General features: G+C 53.6%; 1 protein-coding gene across 12 annotated transcripts in view; it reads right to left on the bottom strand.

Moving 5' to 3' along the window:
* NCOA1 (nuclear receptor coactivator 1) overlaps nucleotides 1-14,885 on the bottom strand; it is a 200,161-nt gene that overhangs the window by 64,715 nt on the left and 120,561 nt on the right. For all 12 annotated transcript variants that reach the window (XR_002101533.1, XM_019537220.1, XM_019537226.1 and 9 more), the window contains one exon: nucleotides 492-586. Coding sequence is in view for 11 of the 12 variants with exons in the window: in XM_019537220.1 (XP_019392765.1) it covers nucleotides 492-586 (95 nt within the window). In the remaining variant the exon portion in view is untranslated. The remainder of the gene's footprint in view (nucleotides 1-491; nucleotides 587-14,885) is intronic.

Genomic DNA, 14,885 nt, shown 5'->3' with positions numbered 1-14,885 from the left:
AGGAGCGCCCACTCTCCTTGGACACCCGGCTCCCCTCCCCTCCGGGACCTCAGCGCTTCTCCAACTATCCTCCTTAGCTCGCTGAAGTCTGCCCTCCTAAAATCTAGGGCCGCTGCCTTACTGCAGGCCTTCGCCACCTTGCGCTGGATGGTGAATCCCAGCAGGCGATGATCGCTGTCGCCCAGGGGGTCGAGCACCCGTAGCACCCCCACCAGGTCATCACCCGTGGCCAGCACCAGGTCCAACAAGGCGTCCCCCCGGTGGGGCTGTGCACCCCCTGGGTTCGAAGGAGGTCCTGCACTCTGGCCAAGAGCCTATGTGAGCGACTAAAGAAGGACTAAAGAAGGTTACCCGCAGCTTTAGGAAGGGGGAATCCAGCCTAGAACACCCTAAAACAACTGGGCTCTCTCCAGATGCCAGAGCTGACATCCGGCCCAGGATTCGCTACAACAGACTCGGACTTTCAAAGCAAGATGACCGGCAGTACCTACCTCCAGGAGAAGAGGCCCCAGGGATTCCTTCTCGATCACTCCTTGGCTGCTGGAGGAGATGTCGGACTTCTGGACATCGTCGTCAGCTGCCTTCTCTGCAGAAAGGGGAAAGGGCAGGTTTTAGCTACACAGAACCAGCTTTTTTTCCCCTCAGAAAGTCAGTGTTATAAACAGAGCCCTGATGAGGCTTTTGTGCCCCCCACCGTGCTGCTGTGACTTTATTCGGATCTGCCCATGTGCGCGTCCCCCTCCACACAGTGAAAGCAGGTACGATGTCGCTTTGACTCGCAGCAAAATGCAGACCGTAGCCCGCTGAGGTTGGGGATGAGAGGTAAATGAGGAAGGACTAACAAACGGCCATTTCAAAGCAGAAGACAGAAGGAGGGGAAACTGAAGACCAAGCTTTGGAAAAGAGGTGAGCTAGCGCAACCTTAGCGCAGGCTAAAGTATCTGGGCAAACAGATCTGTGACGACTCCGTCAGGATCTGGATGGACAGCGAGCGGCAGAAAGTCACAAAGGCCAGGCCGGAGGAAATCCTAGAGCCTGCAAGGCACAAAACACGGCTGTAACACGGAGGCAGCCAGCTCTGTAGCACCGCTGAGTGCCTGGGAGCTGCGGGGACCCAGGACTTACGGAAATCACAGGCCAACAGGTCTTAGTAAACATGACATAACCACCTACCCGAGCGAGAAGGCAGAGCTAGTTTCTCTTGGGTAAAAAAACCCAGAAGACGGACCTTGTCACCTACCCCCAGGTGCCAGCTGCTTTCAAGCCAAGGGTCAGGCTTGGGCCTTACCCCAGGGTGTAAGTCATGATGGGGTGCATGGGAGGTGGTAGAGCCAACAACCATGCCAAGTCGGCCATAAAGCTCGGGTGGCTCCAGGCCAGGCATTTGGCGTAGCTTGTTACTCGGCACCGGTGCGCTTTCCCCACCCCTCCCTGGCACGGCCTTGGGGGCTGAGCGGGGCTTTCCTGCCCTTGAGAGAGAAGAGGACGGGGGGGAGCTGCAACAAATCAGAAGGGACATCACATGGACAAAGCGAGGACCGGACTGGGGCTCAGGAGACCTGGGCTCAATTCACAGACACCCTGCGTGACCTTGGACTGGTTGCTTGGGGCCAGATCCTGTTCTGCCCATTAGGTGCATGGGTGGATGTCGGTGCCTAAGTGCAACCCTGTGCCACCCTGCTGGGATCCCTGCAAAACAGCTCGTGGGTGGGTGGGTCACGCTCTTCCTCGCTCCTGGGTGGCTCCGTCTGAAGGCTGAGACGGCACGCAACAAAAAGATGCGTTTATGGAGTCTCAGCAACTCGAGACGTGATCCCAGCGAGGCACCTCCCGGGGGAGCAGGGGGGTGCCCTTATGCCCTTCAGTGCCGGTTCTTCATCTGAATTGTGGGGATGGCAGGCTGATCCTCCTTCCTAGGGGTGTAAAAGTGACCTTGATGTCCGTGAGGCGCGCAGGCCCTTCAGTAACAGGAGCCACCCACACGCCGGCAAGTCAGGAAAGGGACATTTCAGCCACAGGGGCCTCAGCAGAAGAAAACCCAGAGGATGCTTGGCCTGTGGGCGCGAAGGGAATAACGATGAGAGGACAGGGGCAGGTAGGGGTGGTGCAAGAAGAAGGTGAGAGGTAGCCAGTGAAGGGTGAGCAGAGTGATGCCAACAGGCAAGGGGAGGAGGTGCACCAGTGGCACCGCACCCAGAGGCCTGATCCTGGAAGGGATGAATGCCAACAGGAGATGAAATACAGACAACAGGGGTCTGCCCGCTGCCCCGGGAAGTCCTGCACAGCTCTACTATAAGGCCTGGCACAAAGAGCTCCCAAACCCCTGGCAACCCAAGCCCATTGCTTGCTTGCATGGCGACACCACAGCCTGGCTACTGCATGGCAAACTCCAGCCAGGCATCCAGATCCAACTGCCTGCCCTGGCAAGGTGCACAACACAACCTCCACCAGGCTCCCGAGCCTCCAGCCAGCCTCCAAGTTCAACGGTGCCCCGTGACACGTGCTCCCCGTGGCACGCAAGCCGGAGAGCAAACTCCAACCCACAGCGGAAAGGGGATTTCAAGGTTTCAGACTTCAAGGTTTCAAGCTCCCCCACGGTGGAAAGAGGATTGTAGAGGTTTCAAGTAGGGCGGAGTCTCTGGGTGCAAAAGGAGCAGTGGGTGACTGCCGGCCTGGCCAAAAGGACTCACGATGCGAAAAGACTGCTGTGCTCTTCCTGGCTGTTCAGTTCATGGAAGAAAAGCAGCGATTTGTAAACTGCTCAGAGGTTTTAAACCCTAACAAGAAAGCCAGGAAGCACTAGGTGCCATGGGCTGTGCCCCTCTTTGGCAGCGGGATTCTGGGGCTCATGCCACGTCCTACGCATCAACAGAGGATGTGCGTTTTGTTAAACGATTAAGAGACATATGAAGGGGAAAGTGACTGCAAGACTGAGCCTGTCAGACCTGGGACGCCTTGGCCCAGGCACTTGGAAGGGCAAGCTGGGGCTCTGCACATCTTGCCATCCCCACAGACGGCAATCAGAGAAGCAGGCTGGAAGGGAGCTCCAGAGGTCATCTAGTCCAGCACCGACCTGCAATAGCGAGGAATGAGAGGCCTCCTTGCGCCTACTGGAGAATGGGCTGCAAGCACGGTGCCTCTCCGGGGTCACATGCCCATCCTCAGGGACTCCTCCAGCAAATTTGCACCATTTACAAGACTTTCCCAAGAGCCACATCTGCAAACTCAGCCTGAGAGCTGAAAATGAAGCCGTGCTCTTTCTGCATCGTCACCAGCCATCAGCAACAATAAAGATCCTGGGATCAGGATGCGGCTGGCAATTTGGCGGATGACGGGCCGGGCACAATAGGCTGCCGCCTACCCCGCTGCGGCGGGGCTGGCTCTGCAGTGCAGGCAGGAGTAGAAATACCTGCCGTCGTCAGGAAAGCAGGCACAGGCAGGCTCAGGGAAAGCCTGCGGCTTGGCCCTGCACAGCGCTAGGAGCTGACAGAAGAAGAGGAGCCTGAGCTAGGTCGGCTCTTAAACTGGGTGATATAACATGGTTCAGGGGACAGGGTTTCATGGTCCAGGAAGGCCTGTCCATCCTGGGACAGGATCTGGCCACTGGAAAGAGAGGGCTCTGTTTCCCCATGCTTGCTTTAAACAAAGGGAAACCCCTCGCCCCCCCTGGTCCCCGTGCACTGTTCTCTGTGCTGGGAGCAATGCTTTCGAAGACACACCACTGTCTCGGAGAGGACTCGATCCTGCAAAGCTCCCACGGACTTCGGTGGAAGCCCAGCCGGAAAGAGGCAGCTGATGAAGCGAGGCAGCTGAAAAGGTCTGGGTACTACCTGTCAGAGGATGGGCTTGGGATTAAGGCACCGGACCCAGGGGTTCTGGGTTCAGTCCCCGGCTCTGCCACAGATAGCTAGGGCCACCCCAGGGCCTGCTGCTTCATTTCTGTGCCTCAGTTCCACAGCTGTGAAATGGGAACAGCTGCTCCAGGGCACTGCAGAAACAGTGCAGGGACTCAACAGCTGCTGCAAGGGGACTCGTAAAAGCATGGGTGCAGGAAGAGGGAAGAGAATCTGCCCGGGGATCATCAAGGCTTCTGTCCTGTTTTTGTTGCACCTCCTGCAAATTCCCAAATCCTGCCACCCCCTTCTCCAGGAGACACCTCCGCAGCCCCAGCAACCGAGCTGTTCTCCTCACATGGCTGCTTGTGGCCTGCTCTGCACCCACGCTGGGTCCATGTCACCCCAGCGCTGAGGACAGCTCAACTCTGTGGCTCCTCTGAGAGGGGTCCGATGCAGCCCCATAGTTCCCACGAGCACGAGATCAATCGCATGACTCACACGAGCTCAGATCCAACGATATTAATGAGCAATAAGTCCTATGACTTGGCACTGGGCACTGTACAAATGGGTGTCGTCTCACATCGTGCCCATTTCCCTTTAGGATTTTATCCCGTTGGATGATGCATTTCCCTGCCTCCGCCTCTGAGCCACCTCCCCAGTGCGTGATCTTAGAGGCGCAGTGGACGGTGCCCTAGCCTGGCACTCAGGGGAGCTTGGTTTGAGTCCTGGTTCCTCCAATTACCTGCTGCTGTGCTTCTGTCCTCTCTCTCCACATAATTAGGGAGGGACTGGCTGCTTGCCCAGCCCCTACCCTGGGTCTCTGATCTTGCTTGGGACCTGTAGGTGCTATGGTAAAACACATAAAATATTGCTGTTGGGAACAACAACAATGCAGGATCAATGATAGCAAGGCAATGCTGATTCAGGTCTCTGCCCCAGGCCACAGCTGAGGCGGCTCAGTTAGAGCCACCTGAGTACAGCACTCGCTGCAGCCCTGTTGCGTGACCCAGAAAGAGCTCTGCTCCCCTCCTCGTGCTGGCAGGCTCTGAAAGGCAGACCCACTTCCCAATACAAAGCCCCGGTGCAACGGGGAGGTGTGAGAGAGGTCAGGCCAGGCCTCTGTGACACCTGGATCAGATTTCCAAACAACGTGAGAGGAGGAAACAGCCGTGCCAGGCGTGCTCGGTGACATGCAAGGCCTAGGCTTTCAGACGCGGCCATCTCCCCTGCACAGCTGGCCCTGCTGCTGCTGCGATGCTGCACGGCCCTCCTCAATCCCTCACCCACCGAGGGTCCAGGACTACTCCAGGCCCTGCCAGGCTTTATCTACCCCCCAGAGCAGAATGAGTCCCAAGGAAGAGTATGTTGCTTGGCTTCGTTCACGGCTGGGACCCTGCAACTCGCATGCGCTGTACAGCGGTGTGCACCATCCACATTGCACAAAGGGCTCCATTATGCACACCCACAGGCCTTTGCCCCTCAAGCAGGTGCCCACACATGGAAGTGCTCGGCTGGTGCCGGGGTGGGATTCCCGGTCAGGAAAGGTCACTTTAATAATGGTTGTGTGACCTTACTAGTACCTGGAGGAACCGTGTGTTTCAGGCCTGTCTTAACAGCTTCATGGCTAAGAGACTGGGCCATGAGTCCAAAAGCCCCGATCACTGGATATCTCCAGCCCTGCCATTGACTCCCGGTGCGACTGGGCAGGACGCTCCGGCGCGCTTCCCGAGCGCCGGGGTGCGGGAGCACACGCGGCCCGTGTCGCCATCTCTCCTTGTCCCAGGCACAGAGAGGGAAGCCATTTGCCCGCGGTCTTGCCGACAGCCTATGGCAAAGCCAGGAGCAGGAGCCAGCACTTAATACCGAAAAGCCTGAAAAAATTTTTTTTCCCACTCCTTCTCAATGCCTGTACTTAGTGGTAATGTACTGGCTTTCAGAGCTAATCCTTTAATTGGGCCGCCGAATCCTCCTCCTACTTTAGCAAAATAGTTTCATATGCCAATTCCGAGCCTATTATTCAAAGGGATTAGCTGACAGAACGAGGCGCCATTGCCATCTCTATTGTGCGCGGGCCTTTCTCCTTCCCGGGCTCCGAGTCGTCAGGCATTCTTCGGTGTCTCGGGGAAAGCAGAAGTATCAATTAAAGATCCTGCTCACCTTGGCTGGGTGGCGCATTACAATGATACAGAATCCTTCCAGTCAAAGTGTCAGTGCATCCCAGCTAAGCACTTAAGTTAATGGGCTTAAATGCAAAATTTCATTAAACGCAGCTCTTTAGCTTTTCAGCCGGCGACGCACCTTGGGAGATATGAAAGGAATACGGTACAACAAACTACTGTTTTTCATCTTAACCCATTCGGCTCACTCCAACGCAGCCGGCAGCTCAGCGGTCCTAACAGCAAGCGGCACCCAGGCCTCTCTGGGGAGGGATGAATTGCTTACTCCTGGGCCCCTCCATGTATTTTGCTAATCACTATTATTTGTGACGTGCATTATACGGTAACACCTAAAGGCTCCAGCCACATACCAGGATCCTGCTGTGCCAGCCCAGTGTAAAGAAATGGTCCCTGCCCCCAAAAGCTTACAATCTAAGTGTAAAACACAGACCGACAGGGACACACGCACAAGACCACGCCAGTCGGCGTGAAAAGCAGCCGGCACCATGCACTGATAGCAGCCAGCAATGCAGGATTCGATTCGTCATTCGCTTCGCAGCTTCTGGCCATCCCGGGTCCCAGCTGGGCATCAAGGGAGGAGGTCAGGACATTGCTGCCCTAACACAGCTAATGCACATTTCTGTCCCGCAGTGTGAACAGGGACAAGCTACGTGAACGGGGTTCCCATCTGTGCGCCCTCATTTGCTCAGGCCCCCGAGCATCCACAGGTCCCTCTGGCACTCCTGTGAAGCGCAGGGGCTCAGCGCCTTTCCAAAAAATAAAATCAGGCCAATAGACTTTAACTGTGTTGGGTGACAGGGCAAGTCGCCCAGGTGGCAAGACAAGGCTTGGCACTCATTTGCTCTCCTGATGTCTGGAATGGATGCAGCAAGGTGCAAGCAGCCTGGCTCTTGAGACCCTCCATATCCAGGAGTGGAGTGGAGAGGATGGGGTGGCTGCATGCACCTCCCAGCTGCTTTATGGAGCGACGCTGGGCTCCAGACTCCTCTCACCAGCCTCTGAGCGCTGTCGTGCTGGGTTATCTGAAGGTGGATGAGGAAACAGGGCTGGGAGAGGGAGGGGAATCAGTAAATCATAGGAGAACCTGGTGGTGCCACCCCGAAGGGCACGCGGCAGGAGAGGAGATGGGAACAGAGGTGCACAAGGAAGCAAGTCAGAAGGAACAGCTTTCCCAGAGCCGAAGGGATCCTTTCCCACTGTACCAGGCCCCCCCAGCTGCCTCTGCCCTTCCCAGCCAGGCTGGTCTCCTCTCGCGGCCCCCGTCACAAGCGGCTCTGCCTCTCCTCCGCTGCCCCTGACGTGGGGGAGCGAGGCACATGTCAGCTCCAGCCACCAGCAGCCATGAGGGAGCAGAAGCCAACTGGCAAGGCGGGACAGCAATCTGCCAAAGCAGTGTGGGGTAGGGGGGAGGAGGAACAAGCAGCAAATGAATGGCACTGGGCAGGCGGGCACCAGGCCTGGCACTACCGTGCTCCCTGCTGGACGCTGGAGCAGGGGGATGCCGTGCTGCGAGGAGCTGATGCCACTGCTGTCACTGCTCCCATGCCCCGAACCTTTGCAGGTGAGTCCACGTCCCAGCGAGCAAGTGATGCTGCTGAACGGGAGCGGTGGGCAGTCAAACAGAAAGGGCCTGGGGGCTTATAAATGGAAAACAGAAACTTCTCCTGCTGGTGACTTGATTTCAAGGAGGAGACGGCAGCCGGCACCTGCAGCCTTTGGCTCGGTTCAGACCCGCTGCACTGGCAACAAGAGAAGAGTGTGACGGGGACAGAGGGAGGGGGACATTCATTTGTCTCCAAGGTGAAGGACAAGCCACCCACCCGGGCTGCTTCCTTCCTCCGGGCAGGCCGTGTTTCACGTACCCGTCTCTTTTCCTGCGATGACTTGCCTGCGGCCAGGTCTTCGGGGTGGCTGGCAGAAAGGAAACCAACATCCCTGAATCTCAGCAAGAGCTCCCCGAGCTCTTCACGTGCACCCGAGTCCTGGCTATGACTTGAAACCGCCTTAAAAAGGGGATGAGGGAACTGGTCCCAGTGTCACCAGTATCTCCACACGCTCCTGTAGCAATGCAGCTGAGCTGAAAAGCTGCAGTGTTAACCGTGAATGAAGCGGGGTCCACCCATGTTTGGTCCTCCCCTCCTTTTTGGCTCTCAGTGCTGTTTCTGGAGGACAGGCAGCTGCGTTTTGCTCATACCTGGGGCTGCAGAGAGGCAGGTTCCCACACCCGTGAGCCTCGATGTTGCCCTGCCATTGCCTCGAGGTCTCTACGCACAGCGCTTTTTGCACAAGTCCAACAGGGAAGTCTTCTGTAGGAGTTTTGAGCCGTGTGTGGCAGACGCTGCTGGGGATGCTTCTGGAGGCCGTGCCATGGGACCGCACAGAGGCCAAGCAATGGTCGTCAGCCAACGGCAAGCATGGCAGGAGGCCCAGGGAAGGAAACTCAGCGCCCAGCACAATGAGGAGGGCAACAAGTCAACCCACAAAGAAGGAAAGGAGCATCTGAAAGCGCCCACCTAAGAGAAGGGCTCGGCTGTTGCTCCACAGGTACAAGAGAGAGGGACTGGCAAAGCCATCCGACCCTGCACGGCATCCGCTCACGTCTCAGGAGCCCCAGGTTGAAATCCTGCCCGTCACGGACTTCGCTACAACCTCTGCCACTGCGCGTGATCTCCCTCTGTCTCGCCTCATCCACGGAGGCCGCTGACATCTTTTGTTCAGACCCAGAGCTTGGCAAAACTTTTCCGCTGCAACACTTTTTGCCCCAAAATACATATTTGCGGCCACCCTGTGCAGCTTCAAAGCAGTTCTGGTGCATTGACTCTGAAGAGAAATTTTGAAAGCAAAAAAACGACCCCAAAGTATCTCACGGTGACATTTGCCAAATGAAATATTTCCATGTTGACTCCAAATGACAATTTGATTTTCTCTTCAAAAGGTAAATTAAATATCCTGAAAACGTGATGTTTTGTCCAAACCAACACAATTGTTTTCAACTGTTCCGTTTGCTGTGAATTTTGAAAACAACATTGTTTTGGGATGACTCAAAACCCGATTTTATTCTCCAGAAATGCCGGCATCCAAAAATCAATTATTTGCTCTGCCCTTAGAAACATTTTTTCAAAAAAAGCGACTTCCCAGGAAAACAGAATACTAGACTCCTAACACAGGCCCCCTAGCCCTATAACTTTCCATGGTTTGTTTTAAAACAACATTTTCTATTGAAAGTATTTGTTTCCCAATTAATTCTTTGTGTTTTATGCTGGTGACCTAAATGTTTTCCATTTTTACACCGGTCTTTCTGTTTTTCAGTTACTAAAATACTGATTTTTTTTTCTTTAATGAAAATCAAAGCTATCAAGGAAAAGTATTTTTCCTCCAGCAGTTTCTGTGAACAAAAAGCATTTCCTGACTGGCTTCATAATACCACTCCAGCCTCACCTGAGGATTAATCCATGTGGGGTAGTCAGCTGCTATTGTAGTGGGTGTGCCTACATGCGTTGATTTGAGGTGCATTAGCCATTTTTAAGGCACTTTAAGGGCACGGGTCTATATGTGAGCACCCTTAATGCACCTGAAAAATGGGGATTTTAGGCTATTTGCATCTAAATTTGATATCTGCAAAAGCAAGCATCAAATTTAGGCATGAATAGCTAAAGCGCCCTAACGCACATGTAGATGTGCTACAGTGCATTAACACAGTGCATGTCAACTGACTTGGGACTAACTTTAGCCCCAAATCAGTCCACACACCGTGTTAATGTGCCTTAGTGTGTGCACATGTAGACGCAGGCCTAAATCACCTTAGTGCGCATTAGGCAAATGCACATTAAGTTTAGGCACATGTAAAAGCATGTGTAGACAAGCCCAGTAGCACTGAAGGACAATGGGCTGTCGATCTCAGAAAAGCTGAGCGGGGAGATTGGGGGTAAAAGAGTCGCATGTGATGGCGATGACATGGTGATGGGAGAGCAAGAAGGGGAGCTATGATAACCTACCCTGCAGCCGTATACCTCCGTATCATCTTTTCAGAAGGCTTGGGCCCATCACTGCAGCTCTGAGCCAAGATCTGCTCTTTCTACTTTTTAAGAGATGAGGGAGGCGAGAGAACACACATCTGCAGTTTCCCAAATGCGGAGCTTTGATTTTTAGTTAATTAAAATCAGATGTAATAGACTCTGCTGCGCCCATCGATCGAAAGCTTGACAGAAAGCCATGCCATTAATTAGTACCCAACATGGAATTCATTAATCCAGCAAATCCAACAGGAAAGAACAACTGGCACAAAAACAAGCCGGTCAGCAGAAGGCTCTGTTTGTGCATCAACAAAGGAGCTTCTCGTATGGCAAGAAGAAAACGGTTTAAATGGTAGCGAGATGAAAAGACGGCACCTCCGCAGCAAAGCAACTTGGGAGAGGAGAGTCAAAGAGAGCTCAAAAGGTTTTAAATGCTGCACTGCTGGGAAAGACTGTCACGGGACAGTAGGCGAAGGAATGTTGTACGCCACTTCTTAGGTACCACCAGATGGGAAAACGCGAGGAGGAAAGCTCAGGACTGCTGACTGTTTTTTGGAGCCAAGGGGAAGAGGAGGAAGAGGGAAGAGAACGATCCCCCTTCTTTCAAAAGTAAATGTCCATGAGATGGCATTGGAGACCCAGCTGCTGCGGAGTCGGGTCGCCAGCCCCTCTTTGAAAACACCCGTGTTCGGCCGACCCGTGGCTCTGCTGATGAGGACGGAGGGGAGCGATCTAACTGGCAAGCAGTGCCTGAAGGCAGCAAAAGGGCAGGGGTAGGAACCAGGGATGACGGGGAGGCTGGGTCCTTTCTTGAATGTGGGCTGTGCGACACTGGCAGCTCAGGGAAAGAGAAAGGCTGGGGAAGCCATTTGTGCGGCAGAACAGCAAGCTGATTAGACCCAGTAATTTATGGACAGCGCCACCTCATCTTACGCACCACCAGACAGTGCTCCTTACATCAGCTGTTTCCATGGACAGAGCGATCTCCTTTCTCTCGCCCTGTAACAAGCCCATGACATTATCTATCCTCCTCCTCTGACTGCGGTTGAAATTGCACTTGGGAGGAGTTGCAGGCGGTAACCTTCAGCTGAGACGGAGAACAGGAAGTACCTTGGAAATGTACAGCCGTGCAGCCAGGGCTTCTCCAGTGACTTGCTCTTTATTTAACCCAGTCCACTCACAGCCTGACTCCCAAATGAAATCAGCTGCAAGACTTTCCTAGGTTTCGGGAGCTGAGAAGAACTCCAAGTCCCACGGAAGTACGAGGCTGTCCCGCCAGGCTTGCAAAGCATGTCTGCCCGCATCACGGTCCCTCGGTTCGGCAGGATCAGACAGGGGTGCTGTCAGAAACCCCGGCAGACCAGGCATGTCTACATGTGCTTTTATGTGGGCCTAATCTTAATGCGCATTAACCTAATGAGCATTAAGGTGAGTCAACATCTACACGTGCATGTGCTAATGCGCATTAACATGGGTTAATTAACTAAAGTTAGTCCCGTCAATGGACACACACCGTGTTAATGCGCATTAATGCATCTACATGTTTGCCAGTATGATTAAGCTATTTGTGCATAAATTTGATACCTGCTTTATGCAGGTATCAAATTTCGGCTCGAATAGCCTTACATCGCCATTTTTAAGGTGCATTAAGGGCACGCACGTGTAGACACGTGCCCTTAATGCGCCTTAAATTGGGCTAATGCGCATTAAATGTACACGTGTAGACATGCCCAATGTGTGCCCAGAGGAGCCTGCACATCACCCTCCAACCTAACGGCCCCCCTGGTATTACAGGGATGGGCTCTCAGAAGCACGCAGCCACAGAAAGGCAGGACTCAGTGCCATTGCTCCCTGACTCCCATGAGTTCCAGACTGCCATAAAGCATTACGTGGACATGAATGTGGTTTCTGATCTTGCATTCCAGGAAGTGGGAAGCAATCTGATCTCAGAATTAAAACATTATGGAAAACCCACATGACAAATGAGGTGTAGGACTTGAACGGTCCAGCATAAGGGGCACGGGGCCTCAGCTGGTGCAAACTAACAGAGCTATGTTAAGAACAAGGGAATTAAACTGGGTTATTCCATCTAAAGGGGGTACACCGTTATCAATCCCTGTTAAGGGTTTCCGATTCATGGCTTGAAACCCTGCAGGCTTCAAACATCCCAGAGATCCTGAGTCAAGCGCCAAAAAAAATCAGCTTTGCAATGACAAGACTGAAAAATGAATACATCTGGACTCTTCTGGTGTTTCAGCCTTTCTTTGCTGCCTTGAGAGCTCTGGGCACTGTTTCTTGTAAATGGAGGTGGAAATTCTGACAATCCCCTGATGCCAGCTGCTGGAGCTCTAAGAAAAAGGCTGTGTATTGCAAGCACTGGTAACACGTGGCTTATCCTTATTCTAATTTTCTATTGTGGTTGTATGAGAAGCTTCTCACAGCCGCAGCGGGAGGGGCCCCTTATGCAGACTGGGGCTTGGCTGCCCATATGCCAGTCTTAGCGTCCTCGCCTGGGTGGAGAAGAGAAGTGATAAAGGGTCAGAGTGACTAGAAGCAGGTCGGCTTGGAAAATAAGACCAAGCTGCAGTTCAGAGGGAGGCCAGGCAGACTGGGGATGATGCCAGGGAGCTGGAAGCCAGTCATATAAAAAGAGGCAGCAGCTAGTCCAGAATAAAACAGGGCAGTCTGGACTCTGGGGAACATGAAGCCCATTGGTGCAAGTCTCCCAGGACTGGGAACCCACAGCTGAAGGGGGACACCAGTTCCCCGCATACTACTGCCTAGCCATGAGGTGCAGCACCTGCTGGGGAAACTTCAGATCGCTGTGGAAGAGGTGGACATTTCAGATTCACCCCGAGAGTAAAAACAAAGAGAAAATTAACGGGAAACTGAGGCAGAGTGTAATGCTGGGCGTGGATGGGCCTTGCTACATATCAGTCAGCCCCATGAAAGCAAGAGGGGGTATGGAGCAGAGAGACCCTTGGGTGCTATGACCAAACCCTCGCCTAATCCTGTGTATGGGAATCACTGCAAAGCACCGCTCCTGCTACTCATTATCCAAATGAATTCAGCAGTGCACTCATTATCCTAATGAATTCAGCATTAGCAAATCACAGAACAGTCGGGCTGGCAGGGCCTCAGGAGGCCAGCTTCCGGTCCGAAAGGGATGAACACGCAAGCTTTTGCTCCCCAAAGGATACACATTTCTAAGGCTGATTCTTCCTCCTCTATCAGCCTACAAACAGACAAAGGCAGACAAGGTTCTTTGGGTACATCTGATATCTTTTATTAGGTATCTTTTATTATTATTTAGTTGGTCTAATAAAAGATATCAGATGTGCCCAAAGAACCTTGTCTGCCTATGTCCTTAGACCAGCATGGCCACAACCTACACCCCTAAAACAGGCATCACGATCGAAGGGAAGCTGGGTGACAGTGAGCACGAGCTGATCACCTTCACCATCTGCCGCAAAGCTGGCAAGTCAGTCAGTAATACAGAAGTCCTCGACTTCAGGAAAGCTGACTTTGACAAGTTAAGGAGGCTTGTCAGAGAGGCCCTAAAAGGCCACAACCCAACGGAGAGGGGAGCTCAGGACGAGTGGTTGCTCCTCAAGGGAGCAATCCTGGATGTGCGAGCAAAGTCCATCCCGTCTCGGAGGAAAGCCAGCAAAAGGGCACAGCAGCCGCCTTGGCTCTCCAGGGACCTGGCAGACCTCCTGTGTCTTAAAAGGAAGACCTACAAAGGATGGAGGAGTGCAACTGCCACCAAGAAGGAGTACTCTGCTCTGGTCCGGACCTGCAGAGAGCAAACCAGGAAAGCCGAGGCTGTGACTGAACTCCAGCTAGCTACAAATATCAAGGACAATAAAAAGCCCTTTTTTAGATCCGTGGGGAGCCGGAGGAAAAGCAAGGGCAATGTTGGACCCCTGCTGAACCAGATGGGGCAACTGACAACTGACGCCCAGGAAAAAGCGAACTTGCTAACGGGGTACTTTGCACCAGTTTTTCACCAGTCCCATGGGACAGCCCTACCCACTATGGGTGCGGGAGGCCCGCGTGAGGGAGATTCCTTGCCCTCCATCGAAGCTGACCTCGTGAAGGGACACCTCGACAGGCTGGACACCTTCAAGTCAGCCGGCCCTGACAATCTGCACCCCAGGGTACTCAGGGAGCTGGCGAGCATCATAGCCCAGCCCCTGGCACGGGTCTTCGAGGGCTCCTGGCGCTCTGGTGTAGTGCCCGGCGACTGGAAGAGGGCCAAAGTGGTGCCAATCTTCAAGAAAGGGAGGAGAGTGGATCCGGCAAACTACAGGCCCATCAGCCTGACCTCTATCCTGGGGAAGGTCTTGGGAAAGATTATCAAACAGGCTGTCCTTAACAGACTAGCTGAAGGCAATACCCTGAGGGATAGCCAGCACGGGTTTGTTGCGGGTAGGTCTGCTTGACCAATCTCTTTTCCTCTTATGATGTGACTTATCACCTGGACAAGGGGGAAGAGATCCATGTTGTATATCTTGATTTTAAAAAAGCCTTCGATCTGGTATCCCACGATCACGTCTTGGCTAAACTGGCTAACTGCAGCCGTGACCTCACCACGATCCCCGGCTGGGGAACTGGCTCCGCGGTAGGACCCAGAGGGTGGTGGTCGACAGGAGCCAATCGTCTTGGTGCGCTGTGATCAGCAGGGTCCCACAAGGCCGTCCTAGGGCGTATACTGTTTAACATCTTCATCAATGATGTGGACATTGGTGTCAGAAGCGGACTGGCCAAGTTTCCTGATGACACCAAACTCTGGGGTAAAGCATCCACACCCGAGGACACGAGAGTGATCCAGGCAGATCTTGACAGGCTCAGGAAAT

The sequence above is a fragment of the Crocodylus porosus genome, unplaced genomic scaffold, assembly GCF_001723895.1.
Source record: "Crocodylus porosus isolate Cpor-Errol unplaced genomic scaffold, CroPor_comp1, whole genome shotgun sequence".
NCBI lineage: Eukaryota > Metazoa > Chordata > Crocodylia > Crocodylidae > Crocodylus > Crocodylus porosus.
This window is presented reverse-complemented; position numbering and strand designations above follow the sequence as displayed.